General features: G+C 34.4%; 2 protein-coding genes across 2 annotated transcripts; both read right to left on the bottom strand.

Moving 5' to 3' along the window:
• Positions 1-8,663: 8,663 nt before the first annotated feature.
• Positions 8,664-9,927, bottom strand: LOC128210467 (uncharacterized). Its single transcript, XM_052914814.1, has 2 exons — positions 9,883-9,927; positions 8,664-9,071 (listed from the first exon to the last, which is right to left on the bottom strand). The coding sequence occupies exons 1-2, from the start codon at positions 9,925-9,927 to the stop codon at positions 8,664-8,666; spliced, it is 453 nt and encodes a 150-aa protein (XP_052770774.1).
• Positions 9,928-12,046: 2,119 nt separating this feature from the next.
• On the bottom strand, positions 12,047-13,719 carry LOC128210468 (muscarinic acetylcholine receptor M2-like). Its single transcript, XM_052914815.1, has one exon. It carries the CDS (start codon positions 13,717-13,719, stop codon positions 12,400-12,402), a length of 1,320 nt encoding a protein of 439 aa, XP_052770775.1. The 3' UTR covers positions 12,047-12,399.
• Positions 13,720-24,530: the final 10,811 nt, after the last annotated feature.

Genomic DNA, 24,530 nt, shown 5'->3' on the forward strand with positions numbered 1-24,530 from the left:
CAACATATTATCTACGTTTCACAATAGTGTGTTTGGTAAAAACTCTACAAAACTGTACGATTATTATTTTCGATTTATAATATCAAAATAGTTAGAAAAAATCTAATTTCTATCTTTTTACATCTCGACTGTAAAAAAACAAAAACAAAACAACAACAACCACAAAAGATTGAAAGTATTCTTTCTGTGCAGTGGTTATGTTTTTGTGTATTTGTTTTACTGGCTTAAGGTCTTATTAAGTTTAGCCTTTTAGAGTAGATAATATAACTGTCTCACTAAAACATAACCAATTTTATATAAACATAAGTATAGCCAATACATTTATTATTTTGACCGATTGGAAATAAATAGTAAAATGTTATATTGGTTTTAATATTGTTTGAAAAAGTAAACAAAAATGAAACTATTAGATCAGATATTTTGTTAATTTCTTTAATAAAACCTCCTAGCACAGCAGGACACTCACATCTTGGATCCGACAGATAGCAGGTGGCAATAATTAAGAAATATTAAACACCACTTCGGATCATATGACATTATAAGGACCGACCAGTTAGCCCTCGAAGGTGTATATGGACCGAGGCGTTAGCCGGGGTTCATTCACCTTCTTGGACTGACTGGCCGGTCCTTATAATGCCATATGGCCAAAAATTTGATATGGACCGCTGATGTCATAAAACTGGATTTTTATCAAAATACAGTGATATACGGACCGATCGATTTATATATACAAAGAAGGGACACATTTATGTAAGGTATAATATGTATAAATATCAGTTCACAGAAGTTGTGTACTAAACAAGTTGTGTCTTCTTTTTTATTGGGGGGGGGGGGGTGGAGGGGGGCGGGTTGTGGCCGGGGGTGGGGGGAAAGGGGGGGGGGCGGGCTTCAATAAATAGTATTTCATTTTAAAATGAAGCTGCAACACCAAATATATTAAATCTTTAAGATATGTTTATCTATATTATTATGAAGATTCAGTTTCGAATAGCAATTATCTAATCTGGGTATCATAGTTCCAATTTTACAATTAAAAATGATAATGGTGTATTTTTTATAAGGATTGCTGCCTGGCTGTCATGTTAAATCAAAACACATTTGCAACAAAAGAATAGACTAAGAATATAACCTACATTTTCAGCCATTGAGATTGCAGATAGGCAACTATTAAATAGTAGACTTAATCATTAAGAATTTCAACGTTCGTGCATGTTTAAAGGTCCGCCTACTGCCAATCATCCGATACACACTCCCTGCGTCAGATTTTGCGTCGACAATGTATCAGCCAATAAGGCTGTGTTCTAAGAAGGACTCGTTCGCTACGCTCACTCTACCCACTCCTAATCATTAAGAACTCACTTCATTTCATCTAACTATCACATATAACTAAAAGTTTAAGAATAATTGAAGGAAATCTTGGTTTATATATCCCTTGAATAAATCAACAATTTCACAGTTTGAGCTTGGAACAAAAAGACGTGAGCTTTGAGGTTTAACTTCTATTTTGAATGTAGAACAACTTGTATTTTTCACCTTCTGAAACTGATAATTACCATCTAAATAAAGGCTCATCAATTCCCTTGATCGTTATGTTACTAGTATTGGAAGTGAAAACCCTTAACCTGACACACAAATTATATCATTATACCTAATGTTAACTAGGTTAAAAAGTCAAACCAGTTTATCATTCCAAGTTAACGCACTGAGTTCTCAGTGCATACCAGCATAAACCGTCACCGTCATTGATAACTAGCTAGTTAATATAATGCCAAGGAAAAGTAATTTATATGTAGGTTCAGTTTATAAAAAAAACCCTCAAAATAAAGTTTTATACTCATAGATCATATAACATTTGAACCTTTTCTCCATACATATGTAAACTGAATATAGATAATTATTTCATTGAGAAAGAGATTTGTATAATAGGATCTAAGTTGGTCCATTTTTATAAGATTTGATATTATCTTAAACTATTATTTTAATTGAACAATTAATGTAGATTTTTATAACGTAGAGTGCCCGCCGAATGGGATTAACCCGATGGCGATGATAAATAAGCTTATCCCCCAACTAGGTATCGAACTTGAAACTGTGACATTATATCGAAATAATGCGATGCATATTTATAAACAAACAAAACGTTTAAACATCTTAATGTTAGATACATTCTCTTTTTTATTTTTATGAAAAAATGTATGCATTTATTTAATTGTCTAATTCTAAAATAATTACATGTTTTTAAGGTCAACATCGATTTTAAGTATTCTATATTAAATAAAATTACAACATCTGTTAAGACTACAAACACTGTTAAGATATCATTTATTACATACTGAATAAGCCTGATCTAGTCAGCCCCTTGTCTCCATTAAGTCTTTCCCTCGTCTTACCATAGTCCACTACAAAGTGCAAATGTAGTGAACTAGAAGTGCACAAATATCAAGCTTGGTCTAAACAGTACTGCAGTTACTAGCTGACGTATCACACCTGGATCATGCAATTTGAAATCAATTCTGGCAACTTTCACATATTTTCTTTATTTTGTTTGTACAATGATGATACAATGTGTTTTTCTGTAACCCTTATTTGAAATATAGACCATTGAAAACAATGACCTGTTTCGACTCTTAGACGATAGCCACAAATGTTATAAGGCTGGTTTATGTTTGTGGAGTAGGACTACACGCGTACTTTAACCAGCCCAACTGCGTTCATATCGCCGATAATGACATCAATCACGCAATTTACTACCTATATTTATACAACTAATTCATTATCTCTTTCCAGAATTGTTAAAAGAAAACCTTACAGTAATTCTTTCGCACCTGTTTTGAATATAAAACGACCCAACCATATCCGGACATAATTAATCTTATGACATCATAATTACGCGGGGAAACATTTAATAGTTGATACGTTAAATTAATTATTAACGTAAAATTGAAACGCTAATGGCAACGATACATTTAAAAATAATAGATTAACACCATTGAACATTTCATTCAAGATGTTCGTGGCCTGTTACAATACAAAAATAACGAGATGGTTAGGTCAAGTCAAGTCAAATTTCTTTTGTAAAGAAAGGCCTCCGGCACATAAAACAACACATCCAATACAAAACGTAAAGCCTATTGAGTTATTTGTTCTTATTGGCAGTCATTATTCTTCATCGGTTTGTTTTATTATTACATTTACAAAGAATGATGAAGTTTTGGAGGTATTGCCTACCTTTGTGCCACGATAAGATATAAAATTGCCTTTCTTATCTGAATTTGTTACATCTAAAGAATGCATGCAATTCATCTTTTACACATCTAATATCAAAATTAATTAAGCAATATCTACATTCTCGATTTTCTCTTGCGAAACTCAAATGTTTAAGAGTCCCCATTAACAAATAATGGCAACAACATCAAAATCTCGCTAACGATTTCCTCACATAAAATAGTAAAATGCTTATCTGTGTCACATCGTGTGGAGTCTTTCACTTCTTTCACAAGTAGTTTTTGCCTTTTACAATCAACTAACCCTTATGAACCTCATATTATTAATGGTACACGTGAGGTGAAACTTTCATGTAGGTCAGTGTCGCAAACAAACGAATTTAATGCAAGGTGTAGGTTTTAAGATCGGTCGAGTTCGTAAAGAGATGCATTGAAGGCAACGTGTTTGTTTTTAGGAAGGTCAATGTCGCAAACTAATGGCTAAAATGAAAAATAGTAGTCTTCAGGAAGGTTAAGGTCGCAACCAGGTAAATTTTATGCAAATGTTAATATTTATGAATGTCTAGATGGCAAACAGATTAAATTAATGTATCGAAGATGTTAATTAAAAAGAAGGTCAATGTCGAAAACAGTTAAATTAAATGCAAGGTTTTCGTTTTCATGTAGGTCAAGGTCGCAAACAAATGGCTTTAAATTAATTGACGGTGTTAGTTTTCGTGTAGGGGAAGGTCGCAAAAAGATGGATTTAATGTAAAATGGTAGTTTTCATGTAGTGCAAGGTGGCAGTGATTTGAATTTGATGCAATGAAGGTGTAAGTGTTCAGTTAAGTCAAGGTTGCAAACAGATGCACTGTAAGTTATCTTGTTATTCATAAATGGGCCATCAAACAAACTACCTCAAAGGGGCAAACAACTAAGATCCGGTAATTGGAGATTGCTAATTTTAGTAGTTGTCAGCAGCCATTTGTATAAAATTTTGCTAACTTGTCCACATGTTATCTTTAGGTTAGTTTGCGCATAAAAATGATTTGATAGGTTACTTGTTATTATTGGATAAATACTGTCGACTTATCAATAATCATTTCGGCTAACTTTGACAAAACCAAAGAGTTAACCAGTTTTATACAAATGCCTACAGATAATTAGTCCTAATTTTTCTGTGATAGATGGCATTCAAAACATTCGTTGAGAAGGAGGTATTTATGACAAAACTATTTTACCTTAATTTATATTCTTTACATCACTGTTTTAACCGCGGGAGTTCCAGTTTTTCGTGGACACTGAACAAATATTCTAAATATTTTAATTTGAAATCTGTTTACAATTGTTCATTCCTAATATAATAAACGATAAATATCAATGTGACATCAGATACTTTTTCCGTCTGGTTAAAACAGGAATCAATCAGATTAAGTTCGAGAAGTTGAAAATAATGTTTTAAATAAACCACGATCGGTTTCCCTCCGTCTGCAGATAGAGTTGGGATCTCTAATCATAGAAGTACTTGGGGTTTACCTTTACGTTTATTATTATTAGTTTTATTGATACGTTTCTTCAAGTTAATGCATACCTTGATAAGATTTACCTTTTGCGTTTTATATTTCTTATGGATTGTTGGGATACGGGTGAGGTTTGTGCACATAAACTGGTTTAAACCGCCAGTAAATTTACATTTTACTGACCGTTCCAAGGCGGTACCTAACAATTCCTGATAAACATATCTAATTTTATATAGTATGTATGCACTGTGCTGTTTATGGAGTTTTGTGCTGTTCTTTTATGTTTCTTGTCTGTGATGTTGTGTTCTATGTCTTTGGCGTTTGCCCAGTGCCACTAAACCGGGTTTATGTTTAAACTGTTTGCTACTGAGGTTTTTTTCTGTAGCTTTTTGCATATATATTGGTATTAATGTGTCCGATGTACAATTATGTGAAGTTTATACCTGGTGACTCCCAATTTAATTGAGTATAATTTGAAAGAGTTTAGTACGTAGAGAAAGAATATGTTTCACTACACTGAAAGAGCAAATAACAAAACGAACAATTTTGCAATTTCAATTCAATTAAGAGCTAAGATCCAAACTGAAAGAACTTTTTCTGTATTGTATTTTCTATCATTGAATTTACATACCCACGCAAATGATGCTTACATTATATGGGGTTGCAGGCACCGAACTAAGTATTATTGTCAATGGCTCTATGTTATACTAAGCTTAACCGGGTATCTTAAAGAACAGCACTGCAGGTTTAGAGTGCATCGCTGGCAAACCCCTTTTACGAATTTTCCAGCTGCCATGACAATCCCAGCCCTTGTTTCGTTTCGAAGTGCATCGCTGGCATGCCTTTTTACGACTTCACCATCTGCCATGAGTTCAACCCCGCCCTTCTTTCTTTAAGACATGCATCGCTGGCATGTCTTTTTACGACTCCACCAGCTGCCATGACAATCCCCGGCCTTGTTCCCGTAAGAAGTGCATCGCTGGCATGCATTTTTATTACTCCATCAGCTGCCATGAGTTTTACCCTCGCCCTTGTTTACTGACGAAGTGTAGCGCTGACATGTTTTTTTTACGGCTGCACCAGAGGCCATGACTCCCACCTTCGTTACGAAGTGCATCGCTGGCATGCCATTTTTGCGACTCCACCAGCCTCCATGTGCTAATCCCCGTCCTTTGATCATTACGAAGTGCAACGTTGGCATGCCTCTTTTAGGAAACTACTAGCAGCCATGACTTTGACCCCGCTCTTGTTCCTTTGCGAAGTACAACGCTGGCATGCCTTTTTATGAAGTTACCCTGAATCTTTTCCCGTAGTGCCTGTGCCTTAGTGTTTATATGGTAAAAAGGCAGCGGCTTACGTAACCTCATTTAATAATCAGAGTACAGTATACAACAAAATCACCTTTAAATAAAATATAATCTCAATAGTTTCATTTTTATTAGTTTGTTTTTCCATTATGCCATGATTCATTTGCCTTTCTATTTTAAATGGAAAGTCAATTGTTAGTGTTTAACGTTACAAGAGTCACGTTGATTTTTCTTAAACGACCGTCGTTAAACTTCAAAACCGTATAATTTTGTTTTTAGAGTTATTCTTATCTCATTCAAATATCGTTTGTTGCGCATTCGAATTGACAAAAAACTGTATTTGCAATTCAGATTGAACAGCGAATATTGGCTTAGTCCCAATGCACAAAACAAAATGCATTTATAATTGATAATGAATATCTTAATAAGCGGCTGTATGAATGAATGAATGAACGATTGTTCTGCTTTAGGTCTTCTACTCTTTCTCATGTACGTTAATGGTATAGATGGCAATTTCAAAGGCACAACTTTGCTTGATATGCTTATGTTTGTTAACCTGCTGTCTCGTCAGTAAGCACAACTTATATTGAGAACACAATATCTTCTGGATAAAATATTCAGTTATGCAACACAATTATGTACATTTATATTAAGGAGTGTCTGTGCTGTGTCAATTTACATATATAAATATCAACATCTCCAAAACTTTGAAAAGAACGGGCATCGTAAATTCCAATGTAATATGTACACTACCTTTTGCCCAATAAATACAGTTATCTTTCCTAATGCAGTATTTTTTAAACTATTCGTACATACTTGATATCACTACAATGTAAAATACTCAACAGATACAGCAGGACTTACTTTTTCGACACTCATAGGCATTATAGAGACACTCTGAGTTCTGACAAAACCTGGCATCTAGGTTTTTAGTTCGACGCAGACTCTTCAATTCAAACATCGTCGGAAAACACTCTATCACATTTACGTTTCCTATTCTTAAGATTCTTTAATATGCATATGTAGTATAAGATAATTGTACTGACTACGAAAAACAACTCTTTCAAAAGATAACAACTCTTTAACACGAGGCAACTTGATTAAAGCAATTGATTTGATGTCCTTTTGTCGGTTATTTGCCAAACTCATCATAGTATTAAAATATAACCATTGAGAACTACAATCTACCTATAGTATCTCTTTCCGACCACAGCAAATGAGTCTTACCCTTGCAGTCTTGTGACAAACAGTAAAACTCATGTAACAATACATATACATATTGATTTTCTACAGTCGATCAACACCTTCTTTCACCATTTCATTGTGGAATGAACTCGATCTAGACGGAAAACGTTCGCTTTCACCATCGTCTTGAAGCGTATTTTACAACGAAAGTTTTAACAGCCAGATGTTCCATCTTTATTGACTTTGGTATTACTTAGGGAATTCCCCAGTATTTAGGGTTTGAGTGTATTCATCGTTGGCTTGTATTTTCAGGAAATGTCATTCAATAAGCTAATGGTATCCATATGATTGCATTTGAATTGGTTAACTCGGATTCGTTAATAAAAACTTGATTACATTTTGTAAGTTTGGCGATGGAAGTAAACGAAATTTAATGAAGACAACTTTTTTAACACTTTATTATTAAGTTGTAATGGAATATAATTATTCATATTTAATATAAAGTGAAAGGCACTTGATAAGCAAAAATGAAGTGCATTAGGTGTAATTATGCGACGATTCGCCTATAAATGTTTTTTAGATGATTGTTTCGTAATCGATGTCGTAAGTGCAGAGTCTTACTGTCTACACATATGCGACTATTCTCTTAAAAATAAAGAGCTGAAAATACCCATAGTGGTAATTGGGATTGATTGTAATGCCGTAAAGCATTGAAGACGTGACAACACTCATCAACAGATCTAAAACCAAAAGTGATGTTCAATATCTAAGGTTTTTCATTTGATGTTCACCTTAACTCGCTGTTACCTATTCGATGCCTTGTGTCATTAAATTCAGTCTTGTCACCCACTTTACCTTCCTCCAGTCTCTCAGCACTTTCGATGCATTGATTTTGTCTAATTTGTATTTCATGCACGTATATTTATATATATCTATGTAGATATTTCTACTGTAGTAATCTGGTTTAAGATTTGTTTAATACTCATCTCAGACACTTTTCGTTATGTTGTCATTGTAATGCGGAAGAAAGTACCGTATACTAATTCTTTTCACTATTTACAGTCAAAATACATGGATTATTTTCAAAACATTAGACAAGTTCATTCTTTGAACACTAACACACTACTTTTTGGATCTTAGCATCATTCGGATTATGATTAGTTTGGGATACTTACGGAGGCAAATGATAATATATAGTAACTGATCTATTCCATAAGACTCAGTTAGCTTAGTGAGTGCACCACTAACCTTTTCTCTCTCGATTTTCTCTTCAATTTAATTTGTTATACATAACTTATTATTTGCTGTTTTTATTACTATTCAATTTTGCATTACACGATCCCCTTAATGTCAAAGTACTTTTAAAACCACCTTTTCCGTAGTTTTAGGAAACACAATTATAATTCCTATGCATATGCTTATACGAAATATAACATATTTTATCATCGTCACAGTTTAGCTTGTTTTTTGTTATTTTGGAAAGGGCCGATACTGGTGTTGGCAAACCTGGCTGCCCGATCCCCTGCAGGACCTTTGGTGTTGGCAAACCTAGCTGCCCGATCCCCTGCAGGACCTTTGGTGTTGGCAGACCTAGCTGCCCGATCCCCTGCAGGACCTTTGGTGTTGGCAAACCTAGCTGCCCGATCCCCTGCAGGACCTTTGGTGTTGGCAGACCTAGCTGCCCGATCCCCTGCATGACCTTTGGTGTTGGCAAACCTCGCTGCCCAATCCCCTGCAGGACCTTTGGTGTTGGCAATCCTAGCTGCCCAATCCCCTGCAGGACCTTTGGTGTTGGCAAACCTAGCTGCCCGATCCCCTGCATGTTCTTTTATGCACTCTCTTTCACTTTTTTCAACCTATGTATTTCGCTAATGACATTACAGAAATACAATCATTAAGTTCTAGACTTAATCATCAGGCCCCAATTTCTCGAAACTTCTTAAGCTTAATAGGCTTAAGCTGCTTATTTCAAAAAGCCAAAATACCTACTTAAAGTGATTTTTAATAAATGAAAAATGGCTTATTTTGGTAATCGTAATGATAATTCCTATCTAAAGTATTAAAACTTTTAAAGCAGTATATACAACGCAATATATTGAAAGACAAAAATAGTGAGTTTAGCTTAATCCTGTTATAAGGGACTTAAGAAGTTTCGAGAAATTGGGGCCAGAAATTCTACTTTTGCGGTTGTTTAAAGGCCCGCCTGCTGCCACTCATCCGATACACACTCCCTGCGTCAGTGTTGACAATCAGCCAATGGGGTTGTATTTTTCGCTCACGCCGCCCATTATTAATCATTAAGAATTTACTTTAAGCCATCTATCTATCAGTTAAAAATGAAATTTAATGAGTTAAGTTCAAAGTTATCACTGTAAAGCAATATAGAAACACCGCCAGATGAATGTTTGTTCGAAATTATTTTAAATACTACTGTTACTCACATATATTTGTTTCTTCGATTTCCTGCTGCAGTTTAACGTTATTATTAAAGCGCTTATCACCGAATAATAATTGGCTTTTATAATGCATATGTGTGTTTCTTTGAAAGTTAAATAAGTCCATTAAGATCAATTAAATCCATTTGAAATATATTTCCTCAGATAAGCAAACTAACAGTGTCAATAAGAGGTAAAACGTGCATCAATGGGGATCATTTCTTAATTATACGATTTCATAGTAGGTCAGTTCTATGAGGTGAAACTCAGCTGCCATTTTCATAAATATATATATTCATATGACTACACTCATATAACCAAAAAGAAGTTAATACTTCAAATGCACTTATGTGATATTTTTGTGATACCTGTATGTATACACTGTCAGACTATATGTTTATATTTTCCCAATGAAGGCACACAGTTTCCATTGTTTCGTTTTTTTAGTTTAAAACATATGAGTGTTCTGTATATACAATTTAATTATTTCAACGTTTAAAACAGAGCTTAAAGAACACCGCATACATTAAGATCTGACATTATTTAATGACAGTCAGTTATTCCTCATTCCAAAGTATATACCGGTCGTTTAGGTTTCCATTGAGCATTTCTGCCGACTGAGTTAGTCTTTGTTAATTTTCAGTTCATGTCCTAATATATCATTAAGAGGGCAACGAGCCGAATCCTCCTAAAGCAGGGATTCATATATCCATACATACAACGTTGATAACAGTGGTATGAAATAAAGCCTCCAAACGCCTGAGTGTTGCTAATTGCAGCAGATGTTCTACACATATGCCGATTCGAGAGCCTTTGTTACTGGCGTAATTAGGTAAAGAACTAATGGAAATACTAAGCGTTATTTGACAACCTATTGCTATTGCAAAATATGGGGTTATATATTCAGCATGAAGGATTGTCATCATCAGGATTTTTTATTTTCTCTCTTAGTTATCAAATATTAACAATACGTCGTCGATTGCTCACAAATATTACATTGCCTTAACATTTAAGCGTATTAGCCTTACCAAAATAAGGAAGTCGTTTTACAATGCCTAAGCAAACAGAGACATATGGCAAATATTTTTGCGGTAGTTTTGATTGCAGCAATAAAATGTCGACTCTTATAAGCAAGGAGTAACTATAACAATTTTCCCGGAAATAACATTCTCCGTTTACTAACATGACGACTTGCACCGTTTTCAATCATTCTTTCGTGTTTGCCTTGTTTGTATCAGAGTTAATTGAATACTCTGATAAAAGCTTGTCAATAACAGAGTGCAACATGTTTGCAATAAAATAATGTACTGTATACGTGAACTATTTTGGTACATTTCAGAAAATTTACGAAATCATCGAGCATAATTCTTTAAATGCAATAGGCACTGTATAAAGAATTAACACTATAAGCCATATAGATGATCCCAATTAGTCGGATCACCGGCACGTGCAGGGGCCGTATTTATACAGTATCTTAAGTCAATTCCTAACTTAAGTCGATTTCTTAAAATTAAAAGAAATGCACAAGCGTTTTAACGTAAAAGTATGTGGTTTTTAAATACGTTCAATGTAAATCATGTATTTTTGAATTTCTTAAATGTTTATTTCATATGATTAAAGAGATACTAACATTAAGGAAATGACTTAAGTAAGGAAATGGCTTAAGAAGTGTTATGAATACCGCCCCAGGACCCTGAGCAAGATTGAAAGTATAATCGTATTGTTCAAAGGCACCAGTTGACGATGATGTAACAAGAAACACATTTATTTGTAAAGAAAGGCATGCAGCCCATAATACAACATATACAAAACAAGAACATAAAGTCTATAGAGTTGTGTTTTCTAATTGACAGTCATTGTTCTTTATCGTTTGTTTTATTATTACATGTACAAAGAATGTTTGCTTTATTCTCTCATCGTTTAGACTTTGCATATCATAAATTATGTTTTGGAAGTATCGCATACCTATATACCATGAATAGATAGATATAGAATTGCCTTTTTGTCTGAATTTGTTACATTGAAAGAAAACATGAAATTCATCTACATGCTAACAAGAAACATAATCTCAACGAGCTATTTTCCGACATTAATAACAAATATGCAGAATATATCAAAACATAACAAAGAGCTGTTGAACTGGAAATAAAAGACAAACTATTTACAAGTTGTGTGGATAAGTATATATGTAAAACCAAGTGAAACCAAACGTATATTTTTTAATATATTATAATCATTTAGTTATTAACGTAACACGTAAAATATTTACAAAATATGCTTTAAAGCAATTCCAGTGATAGTTCCGGACTTCAGTTTTTTTTTCTTTCAAAATTGTTTTTGATTCTTTAGTTATAGCTAATTCATTTGAACAGACTGTCGTACGAAAGCAGCGTATCTCCTTTAACAAGAGCTTTCGATTAAGTTCCTGTCGTTGTGATGATCGTCTTTAAAACTGTTCCAAATTGAACTAGACACACCTTGTTATCCCCAATGAAATGGAACCGATGAACATAATGTCGTTTTTTCGAAAGTAACGTATCTTTATAATGAGGGTGTTCGATTAAATTCGCCACTCGTGAACACATGTTTTTCTATGACACTCGTGAAATAAAATACGACCTTTAAATGAAATAAAAAATATCCTCTATATCTTTTAAATGTGGGCGTTCGATTAAATTCGTGTCATTGTCATGGTCGTGTATAAGGTGTTTTCATATTCCACACTTTATCAATTAAACCAACGGTCTAATTACGGTAACGTGTTCCGTTTAAAAAGGGTTTTAAGTCCTGATCGAAACCTGGGATCCATAATACCATACAGTATTGGATTCACTACAGTATTAATAAAATACAAACGCCAAAATAAGAAAAACACTGCTTTCTCTGAATTACGGAGCTGGTTTAAAATACTTTCCTTCTTCGCTACAAGACTCGTCAGAATCACATACAACATCATCGTAACAACAAATGTTAATGTTAATACCAACATAATCACCATCTTCTGTTTTGGTCGCGAATCCCGTATTCTGGATCCTACGTTACTAAATTTCGAGTTGTCGGAAACTCGACTGCTTTGTGACATTTGTGAACAAGTATGCTGAAGCTTTTTTCGAGAGCCTGTCGAACTTTCATTTGTGGTCGTAAGATCGAATCCTATGTCGATCTGTGCCTGTGACACCACCAGCATTGGTGAGTTTCGGTCTAACTCACGCATTGTTATGTAGGAAACATTTATTGATGTACAATCTTCCTTCAGTTCATTTAGACGTGGTGAACTTAATGTTTCGTCGTCTTTTACAGGTCTCTGAGACTCACAGTTAATGTCAAAATTTGACTGCTTAAACGCATGGTTATTCATGCTGATACCCGTAGACAAAGTTCCTGTCGCTGAAAGTGATTGATTTGATGACTTCGGGGATATATTCGATAAACCTTTGCCTGACATCGTCATCTCAGATGTTGCACAAAACACGGTTTTAGATGTGATGAAATTCAAAATACAAACAATACCCATCATGATAGACACAGGGCAAATGTAGATTGTCCCAATGTATAAAAGAGGGTATATGTCATCTGCATATGCTTGATCCTTTTCACAAACAGACACGTTTATCTTTGTTCCATTCAGATCATATTCGTAAGTTTGCTTTCCCCATAAGATAGCAACGGGAATTGCTACAATTGCTGAGATAAATATTGACGCTATACACAATCTAATGGCAAAGGATGGTTGTATTTGCCATTGTAAAGGCCGCCGAATTTTTCGATGTCTGTCAAACGCCAAAAGGAACAGAATAGAAGCAGAAGCCCATGCTGTAAACACGTTACAAAATGACTTCAATTTGCAAATCGAAGGATATTGGTACGTGTACCAGTGCAATTGAGAGAAGGCTTCCAATGGTAATGCGGTTATACAACTTGTAAAGTCAATACAGGCCATCGTTATGATAAAGTAGCGAAAATTGCTCTTTTCACGGCGCCGAACGTATATGATTAAAATCAAAATATTTCCAACAAATCCAATTAAAGCTTCCATTCCGATAAAAATTGTCACAGGTAAAACTGCCATTGTCATATTGTGATTCAACGATTGAAGCAACATCATTTGGTAAGAAGAATTAAAGCCTATTGTTTCATTAGGAACATTTGAAACTGCACTACTTTGCCGATCCATCGCCGTGAACGGTAATCCAGTTCTCTTAAATGGTTAAGTCTCTAAGTACGGCTGCTTTTATTGAATTACAACAGATCTTGGAACTGTGGGAAATACTTTCTAGAAACCAATAATATTGACAATTCATTCTAAGCAGAAAACATCGTAAACTGTGATTGGCCAACGCTGTTTTGCTTTCTGTACAATCCGCACGGATTCAATTTTTTTTATTTTAATCAAAACAATTTCTTCATTTAAAAACAATTTACATTTGAGACGGTGTGCCACAAATCGTCGTTTACACCGTTTACTCTAGGAATTAAGCAGTCGTATGTTTTGTTCTGTGTAACTTGAAATATATGATAAAATGTTGGCAGATGAATGCCACAAAACAACTGGGTAATTTCAATATGATAACTATGATTATTATGGTCTAATAATATAACGATTGTCAAGTACAACAAACAATATTAATTCATATGATCACAGCTGTTCTGATATCATGACCATCTACGTGTTGCCGCCGTTAAAAGAGAATGTTTCTATTGTGTGTTTGCATATTTTGTTAGTCGATATTGCGAAATATAAAAGGGATAAATATTGAGTTTAGTTTTTCTTTTGTATTAACAAGCTGTAATTAGTGTGAAACGTGACTGAATGTTCTCTGAGGAACGCAAATAGTGTTACAGTACGTCGAAAAAATGAAGTTCATTATGTGAACGCGATTGAGAAAAGGGTCAATGCATGGAAGCTTTGACAAGTTTTGAGGTAATCAAGCGGATCAAGAGGACTAGTCGTTTAAATCCGTAGTTGACGACGGACATTGTGCGTCACAGTAACTAGATAGATCATATGCGTATAAAAAGATGTCATTATGCGCGATAAAATAATATCAGCGTTTGATAAGTATCATTACTTGATATATTCTAGTGAAGCTCTAACCCAAATGCAATTCCTTAAGTATGTGGTGTTTCAAAGTCATAATGGTTGAACTAATATAAATAAAGGAATGAACAGACAACCTAAACTTCTCACGATATCTGTCTTGTTCCTTCGCAGCTGAAGCACATAATTATAGTATTAACTAGTACCTTCACACATTAATAAATAACCAGCAAAACCATGCTTTTGCACATTTTGCATAATTTTATATCTCCATGATATCTGTTGCACGTAGGTCAAGGATAAACAAAACTTGATCCATTAGAATGTGTTGAAACAGTCAAACTTGTTGTCGTCGTTTCTGACAACAGCAGATAAAAAGATTGTACGAAATAAGTACTACCTTTTATCATGCACTCTTTTATTTTTATGCCTGTGTTGGGTTTACAGTTTAAGCTCTATAGAGAGGACGGCTTTAATCCGATACCCACACAGTCGAGTTCGTGTCCTGGTTATAAACCAGGATAAGGGATAAATCGGCCTTAGTATAAAACCCGGAACCTTCCTGTAAACACCGATACTACTTGACCGATTTGACGAACATATGCCTTAATAAGGTCAAAATACAGTTGTTAACACATGTTCAAAACCACTGTATTGTTATATTTCTTTTTTATAAAAATCTTTATTTTAAAATTTGAATTAAGGTTTATATTTAAATAAATATAAATTTAATTGTTCGTGACGTCACGTGTCGGTAGATTTCCATTAGCAAAAAGAAGGTCAATTATTTGTTAGAAATGATGGTACAGTTACGTTTTTATAATGTCAAGTGGCAGTTGCTTAATTTCAACAAATTGTAATTTGGTTTTTAAATTTATTTAAATCACATTCAATAATCGTTAACGTGCGATTTATAATGTCAAGTGAAGCTAACTTTCACATGCGGAAGTTGCTTCAAATATTGGCATTGACTCCCAATGCACAATTATAATCTATACAATAAATAAATAATCACATAATAATTGCAAATGGCCCTTTGTACAATGCGTGCCAATTGATAAGGCTCATGTTCAACATTTTAGTCATAGGGCAGAATAACAGCAAGAATCAGTGTTCATTTAAGCTGTATTTTTATAACATCGATATCATTTGGCAAAATCCTTTGGAACGATATAAACAAGCTTATTGAAATTATCAACACAGAATCCGGGTTCTCACTTGATTTTTTGAAGTAGTAGTGTAGAATCTCACATTCTCTCCCCCCCACACATTTTTATTTAATTAGATTTTATATTAAATGGGAGGAGTTATACTACTTTCAAAAGATCAGTTTTGTGAATACATTTAATGCCGGTTTGAATCAAGACTGGCTTTTTACAGCAAATGGTTTAACTATTGATATTATTTGTGGCCTTTCCTTACCTTTTATAATAATATTATTTCTAAATCATTCCAAACGTGAATAGACAGCATGCCATTAATCATGTGATCGGAATGATCTTAGCTTGTTGAGTAATGTATCAAGGGCAATGGGTCGAATGTTGCAAGAATCATTTTGTTATGACCATACGTTGGCTTGAATGTGATATTCTTTTCATATTGCATCAAACTTCAAAAGAACACCTAAATTGTTCAAAAACAACTTTTTAACTACGTTACCTATATTTCTTTTCAACGTCTTTAGGATACTTTAAATAACATTTACAAAACAAAATAAACACTCCTATCATAGCAATTCCCACTTCCTATCACTGACCTTAATAAAAAAATAACAGAATTCTTAAATTTTTCAGTTAAAAGAAAGCAACATTTTCAAATGCAGTATAAAAGCAATGCCGTACCCCAGAGGCATATTTAAACCGAAGCAGGCTATGGGATAAAGGGGAATACTCCCTCGGATTTTTTTATCAACGCCGTCTCTAATGCATCCTGGATTACCCCTCATCGGCCATGTTATACCACCATAAAATTCGTATTAATGACAGTTTACATGTATTTGTTATTTTAAACGAGCGAGATGGAAGAAAGTATTTTCATAGATCTGGATCCAGGTACAAGCTCGCCGGAATATAATTGGGTTAAATTGATTTTTTAACGATCTCTGGGTATTGCAAGACAGATGAAGTAAGCAAACACTGATTTAAGATACACCAGACTTTTAAATTGAATCAAAAGCCAAAACAATTATTTCATATCCGGGAAAATCGCACAATCGTAGAATATCCTGGTGGTGTTTTTTGAATGATTTTATAAACGAACGATATAGCTTAATCACACAGACGAGATCTAGCATGGTTGATCGTGCACATGAAGTTTCGAGTCTTCTTAAACCGCCTACTATGTTCGAACTAACAGGAGTCTGCAGGTACTGGCTGAAATTACTTGAAAAATGCATTAATGTTAAGGAAGTAGTCTTCATCAAACATTTCAAATCCTTCCTTGAGAGTCGCAGACTGTTCTTTGTTTGTTTTTTTCTTTAGAGAGTTTCCAGCTTTTTTATTTACAACCATGGTATGCCCCCCAAATAAAATGCATTGGACAAAAATTCAGTTAATAAAGTTTATGTTTAAAGTCTCTTTCTATAGGATCATCGCGCAAAATATCTCAGTTTCGAATTACTCATATTCTATGTATTCCCTGTATGAATTGATGTAAATGCATGTTAAAATAGTATGTCGATCTGTCGATGGTAGCTCCTGATTTTAGGTTATAAAATTCTGCAGGCTAAGCGGCTTACTTTCTAAAAAGGAAAGAACTGATTAAGCTTATAATGGTATATTACTGATGTATTTTCACCGGCTTTTGTCCGTTTGCTCTGGCACTTTATTTATTGATACAGATGATCGCATTGACCTGTCATCATTTTTTTTTCAAAACAGTCGGATTTTGCTCCCATAATTGTGAGATATCAGCAAGGTTGTTTACTTCAATATGAGCCCGTAACAAGTCATAATCGTTGGCTTGCAAGTTCACAGACAGTGACCTTATGAATGCCAATATATAGTGCGTCAAAAATGCCATAACAATCAATTCGAAGCTTTCCATTGACCTTAAATAACCACGGCTAGTGGCTACGTTACTGAACAGTCACTCAACAAATATGGTTTCACAGTATACGGTCAACCTGATGTATTATATTATCACCAACGCTTGCATGAACTCGTCAACTTGATAAAAACAAATAAGCATGATCTTACTTCTGTTGAATGAATTAATGGTCTGTCGTGAATGAGTTTTTTTAATACTTTCTGTAAAAATCGTAACAGGTGGATTCGTCTTTAGTACTCGTTTAAAAAAAAATGCAGATAAGGGGTCCCCAGATCTTCCAGCGGCTGATAAACGCTAGCAGCAAAGGGATGGACGCGAACCCTTATGCAGTCAGGACACCATTCAAAGCAATTCGTATCTAAATGAATACGACTTATGGTGTGAGAATATTTCCCCTGCAAGCGTTGTGATACAGCTTGTCAGCTTAGTGACCGCCGTTGACAACACGACACATCGGAAGTTACTGTTCTCATATCGGCGACTGTTGATCATATTCCCCAAAAAGCCAAACACTGTTTCTTCACCGATGTGAAGTGTGACCGGCACACACGTGTCAAGTTTAAGATACGATACAGTACATGTACATACAGTTAAATGTTGAGAACAGTATAATCAGTCCTTGTCACGTTTAAGTTTTAACTTTCCACGAGTGATAATAAAGTATGTCGTTATATCAGAGATAGACGATTATAACCCTTTACGATGGTCTTAATTGGATAATGGTGAACCCCCATAGTCCCCACAAATGCAAACACTGCTGCTACACCAATGAAAAGCGTAAGCGACAAAATGTCTTTGTCAAGTTATGGTTTAGTGCGGGCACAAAGTCATACAGTGAAATGTTCAGACATAGTCACGTTTATGTTTCCACGTGTAATTACAAAATATGGCGTTGTATCAGAGATAAATGATATTAACCAATTAATCCACCAAGGAAACTCCTAAATGCATTCTATTTTAAAAACATAAACAGTATGAACGTTTGTGTCAGGATTAATAGATACCACCTCCTATTGATACATTAAAGGATTTAGCATAATAGTTTAAGTGAAAAATTTAGTAAACTGTTTTACAAACCCAAAACAAACAGGCGGCATATGGAGGTGTAATTTGCGGAAATAAGGGTTATAATACAAATGTCCACTGTATCTTCTATAGCTTTCCTAGAGTCAACGGCTTCTGTTAAATAACATGGGGACTTGCACCGATTTCAACTATTAAGATATTACTTTTAGATGACGTTTACAGATTTCCTGAAATCTTTGGATCATGTATTCATAATTATAAATTCTTTTGTTCAATATCTATAAATCATATCATTTTCTATTGCGTTGGTTGCTGTTCTATTAAAATGAAAGTCAATGGTTTGATATAAATCATGCAAGAGTTGCTACTCTTTCAATTGGCAGTTGTTAATTAGTTTTCAGTTTTTCTCTAATTACATTCAACAAAATCAAAGGACATTGCTTTGTAACACAATGCAGCTGTTATAGCAAATATTGGTCCAAATGCACAGACATAAATAATTGATAATTGCAAACGTATATTATACAATGTGCGCCTTAATATATTCATAATTGATTGAATGATTGAATTAATAAATGAACGAACGAAAGAATGAACTCAAGGACGAATGAGCTAATACTTAGACTAGTACTTGTCATCGTTGATTGTTTTTTCGTTTAGTTTAAAATCTACTAGAAAAGCTTATCGATATTAAATATAGATCCTTTACAATCAATCGATTAAATCGTATACGGTTGACCGGATACTGTCATGCTAGACTTTTGGAATTGACTGTTATAATGTATTTATGGAAGTTTGTTTCTTTGTATTTGATGAAATCCATTAAGGTAAATGATACATTGATTCAAGAGTCTTTTTCCTAACAAGTCGATTAGAGGTATAATTATGAAACAATAAGGATCACTCATGCATGAATTGTGTGAGTTGCTTCTTGGGTGAGTTATATTAGTATTAATTTATTTCACATGTAAACAATGAAGTTTTTATACTTTGTTAGGTGCATGCATGAACTAGGAGTTTGTAAATGCATTTTTTATAAAATAAAAGTGACAAACAACAAACTCCATTGTTTCGTGGATTTAACTTCTACACATATAAGGTTTCCAAATAAACATGGTAATTAATACAGTTCTTAAAAGAACTTAAATCTAAACGCACATATCAATATTTTAAATGTTCGGTTGTGCTTCAATTGAGTAGTTTTCCGCTTTGGCTAGTCTTTGTAAATGTTCTGTTAAAAACAGGGTCACTAAATCTATACTGTAGTGAAAGTCGTTGTAACAGTTCCAATTTTATTTGCACTCGGAAGATGACAAAGAGTAATTTTTCTACCACATTATTGCAACTTATCTGATGTAGTTGAAGGATTATTGAGGTCACATTTCCCAATGTCATGGCAGAACATGACGCTCATTCAGTTCTTCCTATGGCAAAATAGTTCTTAGCAGTCAGGAAATTAAAGCCACCGTTTTAATTCCAACAGGGGAGTTTAAGACACATCGTATCTATATAAACAGACTCGTAATATAGACTCGTCTGTATAATATACACCAATATCGAAAAAAAAGTTAAATGCAACATGATAGACATATTCTGTTTTCGTCGCGAGTCCCGTGTCCTGGAATTAGTGGAACTGCATTTCGAGTAGTTACAAGTGCTCAAGTGACATACCCGGAAAAGCATGTTAAAGCTTTTATCAAGAGCATATGGAAGTTTCATTATCATTTGTAGGTAATTCTGTACCAGTGACACTATCATAAAAAAAAATCCGATCTAACACGCGGTGAAGTTAAGGGATTTTCGACTTACACTGGTCCCTGAACGTCCAGCTTAATCTCAAATAAAGACAGAGCTAGCACATGTTGGTCTGAGTCAATACCCGCTGACAAAGTCTTTGTCGCTTTAATTGATTTAAATGCTTGATAGGGATATATTCGAGAGATCAACGGCTGATAAAACACGGTTCTTGAAGAGATGAAGTTTAATGTACAAACGGTAAACATCATGCATGTCATAAGAAAAAGGTTAACTGTCTAAAAGTATAAAATAGGGTATATGGCATCGCCATATGCTTTATCCTTTCATAAACAGACGCGTTGATTTTTGTTTCATTCAGATCATATTCGTATGTTTGTTTTCCCCATAAAACAGCAACTGGAATGGTTACGATTGCTGAGAAAACTACTTTGTCATACAGAGTTTCATGAAAAAGGATAGTTGTTTTTGCCATTGTAAAAGGCCGTCGACTTTCTCTATGTATGTCAAACGCCGAAAGGAACAGAATAGATGAGGGAACCTGTAAACAAGTTCAATACAAGACTTCATTTTGCAACTCGGAGTGTTTTGGCATGTGACTTCATTTTCTTCAAATATTTTCAAATCATTTGAAAGAAATGATTAGGTGATACATGTCGCTTTTATTTTTGATAATGTTTTCTTTATTTGTTCCCAGTTTTAGTATAATGATGCTTTTTATTATGAAACTCTTTGATCACACAGTTTTAAACCGTTTAATTTATAAGGCAGACAGTGTGTGATGCTCATAGTTTCAAACAATGACTGCATCATATCTTTGAAAATGTTTTGCATTAGGTGCTCTGAATTGTATCCCCCCGTCTGCAGATAGAATTGGGATCTCAATCATAGAAGTACTTGGGGTTTATCTATAAGTTTATTATTATTTGTTTTATTGTTAAATTTCCTCAAGTTAATGCATACTTTGATAAGATTTACCTTTTGCGTTTTTTCTTTATTAAGGATTGTTGGGATAAGGGTGAGGTTTGTGCAACTGGTTTGAATATTTTCTGACGTCAAGTTTTGATAGCTTTTCATTAGCAAAACGAGTCAAATATTTGTTGTCAATTATCCAAGGGCAACGTGTGTATTATTTCAAATCGTTGTTATTTAATTTTTATCAGATTGTAGTTAAGGTTACATATTTATTTTGCACATATTCCTCTATCGTTAAATTGCAATTAATTATGAAAAGGAGCTGTCATTCAAATGCAGATTTTGCTTTAAATATTGGAATCGATTCTCAATGCACACATTAAATCCATAAATAATAATTAAAATGTCTCATTTTACATTGTGGGACTCAAGAAAAGAATAAATAAATAAGGCTCAAGGCCAATATAATAGCAACAGTGTAGAATAACAGAATTACAGCTAGATTGTTCCTTGTTATAACTTTGATTTAAACTACATTATAATATCGAATCGAATCAGGGTTTGCACTTGTCCCACTAAAAGTTTTTTTTATTATGACTTTTCCTATTTATAACAATAAAATTATTTTTAAATGATTCCAAAAGTGAAAACTCAATATGTCATTTATTATTTGATCAACAGCAACGTTAGTTATCATAGGTAATTGCGCGAAATTTGTTATGATCATATATTGCACCAAACAAGGTGTAGTGAGAAGGATGAATCCGTTTTGTTTTTTGGAATTTGAAATTCTTAAACTACTAGTATTAGGACGCCACTCGGCCATTTATTCGTGAAACCGAAGAAGAACATTCTTATGCTTTTAAGCGTCGAACAGTAAAATAAGTCATGCGAAGTTTTCGTCCCATTTTTGGCAATATTCATGCAATTGCTGGTAATTCTGTGCAATAAAATAATACATCATGTTGAACTGGTAACAGTGAACTGTGAAACAATATTTTTGTGAATGTCTTTTATATTGCATTTTGATTGTAGCATTCCAAGACTTTATAAGTTTAAGAATGTTGTTAACGAAATCCATTTGGACTAATGATAATAAGTCGGAAGTATTGTGGTAACATTGGGCAAGTAGAAGTAAAAAACACACTACTACTACTGCTGGTGCATGTGCTGCTACTGCTACTACTACTGCTACTACTACTAATACCACCACTACTACTACTACTTCTACTACTACTACTACTTCTACTACTTCTACTTCTTCTTCTTCTACTACTACTACTACTACTACTACTACTACTACTACTACTACTACTACTACTACTACTACTACTACTACTACTACTACTACTACTACTACTTCTACTACTACTACTACTACTACTACTACTACTACTACTACTACTACTACTACTACTACTACTACTACTACTACTACTACTACTACTACTACTACTACTTTAACTACTGCTTTCCTGATCTAAACAATAATTTTAATGTTCTACAGTAAGAACAACACATCCAGCAGATAAATGTGACAAAGTGGCGGACAGCGACTCGAGTGGTTCCGAGGTAAACAATTCTGAACCAGATTACGTGTCTTAATCTTCAATTTGTACTTAACCATCTTCATTAATGTCTAAAAACTTTACTCGATAGCATGTATCTCAGGCTTTTGATTTTATTAATTTCTCTCAACAACTGCTTTTGTCTGGTCATTGAGGTCCGATAATAAATGTCAATAGTATAAATACACGCTGCGTAGCGCAAATATTTCACCTGCGTTGTGGTGCAGCTTGTCAGCTCAGCGTCCGCCAATAATAAGACATCATTGTAAGTTACTTATCTTATACTGTCGACTTCTAATCAGGAAATCCTAATATTCAACCGCTTCTACACCGAATGAAAGTGTGAGTGGCAAAAATGCACTTTCTATAGTTATAAATAACGGAATTTTAAAGCAAACTTTGAGTATATTTTAGATTGCATTGTAAAATGAGGAAATTGTGTTATAAAACCAAAACAAACGACCGGCAAAGGAAGCTGTAATTTTCAAGAATAATGGTAGTAAAACTGTCGACTGAATCATCCATAGCTTTCCAAAAACAACTGACATCTTGTAATTAACATAAGGACTTCAGCTTTTAAGGCATGACGTTTTAATGACGTTGCCAGATGCACTTGGTCTTACCCCCGTCTTTTGTTTGTACAATTGTAATACTAATTAAAGATTCTTTGGCTTTTTTTCAAATTCACATTCATGTTATAACCTTATGAAGAATCAAAATAATGTGGTCCTTAAATTTGCACTATTTTATATCGCATTTCACCATATGTACCATTGTGTAACCCAGGCTCATTGATTCTGTAAACATGTCATGCCAAAAAGTAGACCTGACGATATTTGATTTCGAGTTGTTGTTCTTAGGTATGTAGGCCTGTGGCCTACATCCTAAAAAGAGCATATTTTTTATTCTTATCTCGTCTAAAATATTCAAACTGACAGTGAATTGATTTTATGTTGAAACAATTATTGACTTTATGTCCTGACGCACAAAACATAAATTCATAATTGGAAACAAACAACTCTTTAATGTTTGCATGAATGCATGGATGTATAACCGATGGAATGCATAAATGGATAAGTGAGTGAGTGAGTGAGTGAGTGAGTGAGTGAGTGAGTGAGTGAGTGAGTGAGTGAGTGAGTGAGTGAGTGAGTGAGTGAGTGAGTGAGTGAGTGAGTGAGTGAGTGAGTGAGTGAGTGAGTGAGTGAGTGAGTGAGTGAGTGAGTGAGTGAGTGAGTGAGTGAGTGAGTGAGTGAGTGAGTGAGTGAGTGAGTGAGTGAGTGAGTGAGTGAGTGAGTGAGTGAGTGAGTGAGTGAGTGAGTGAGTGAGTGAGTGAGTGAGTGAGTGAGTGAGTGAGTGAGTGAGTGAGTGAGTGAGTGAGTGAGTGAGTGAGTGAGTGAGTGAGTGAGTGAGTGAGTGAGTGAGTGAGTGAGTGAGTGAGTGAGTGAGTGAGTGAGTGAGTGAGTGAGTGAGTGAGTGAGTGAGTGAGTGAGTGAGTGAGTGAGTGAGTGAGTGAGTGAGTGAGTGAGTGAG

This window comes from Mya arenaria, chromosome 12 (genome assembly GCF_026914265.1).
Source record: "Mya arenaria isolate MELC-2E11 chromosome 12, ASM2691426v1".
NCBI lineage: Eukaryota > Metazoa > Mollusca > Bivalvia > Myida > Myidae > Mya > Mya arenaria.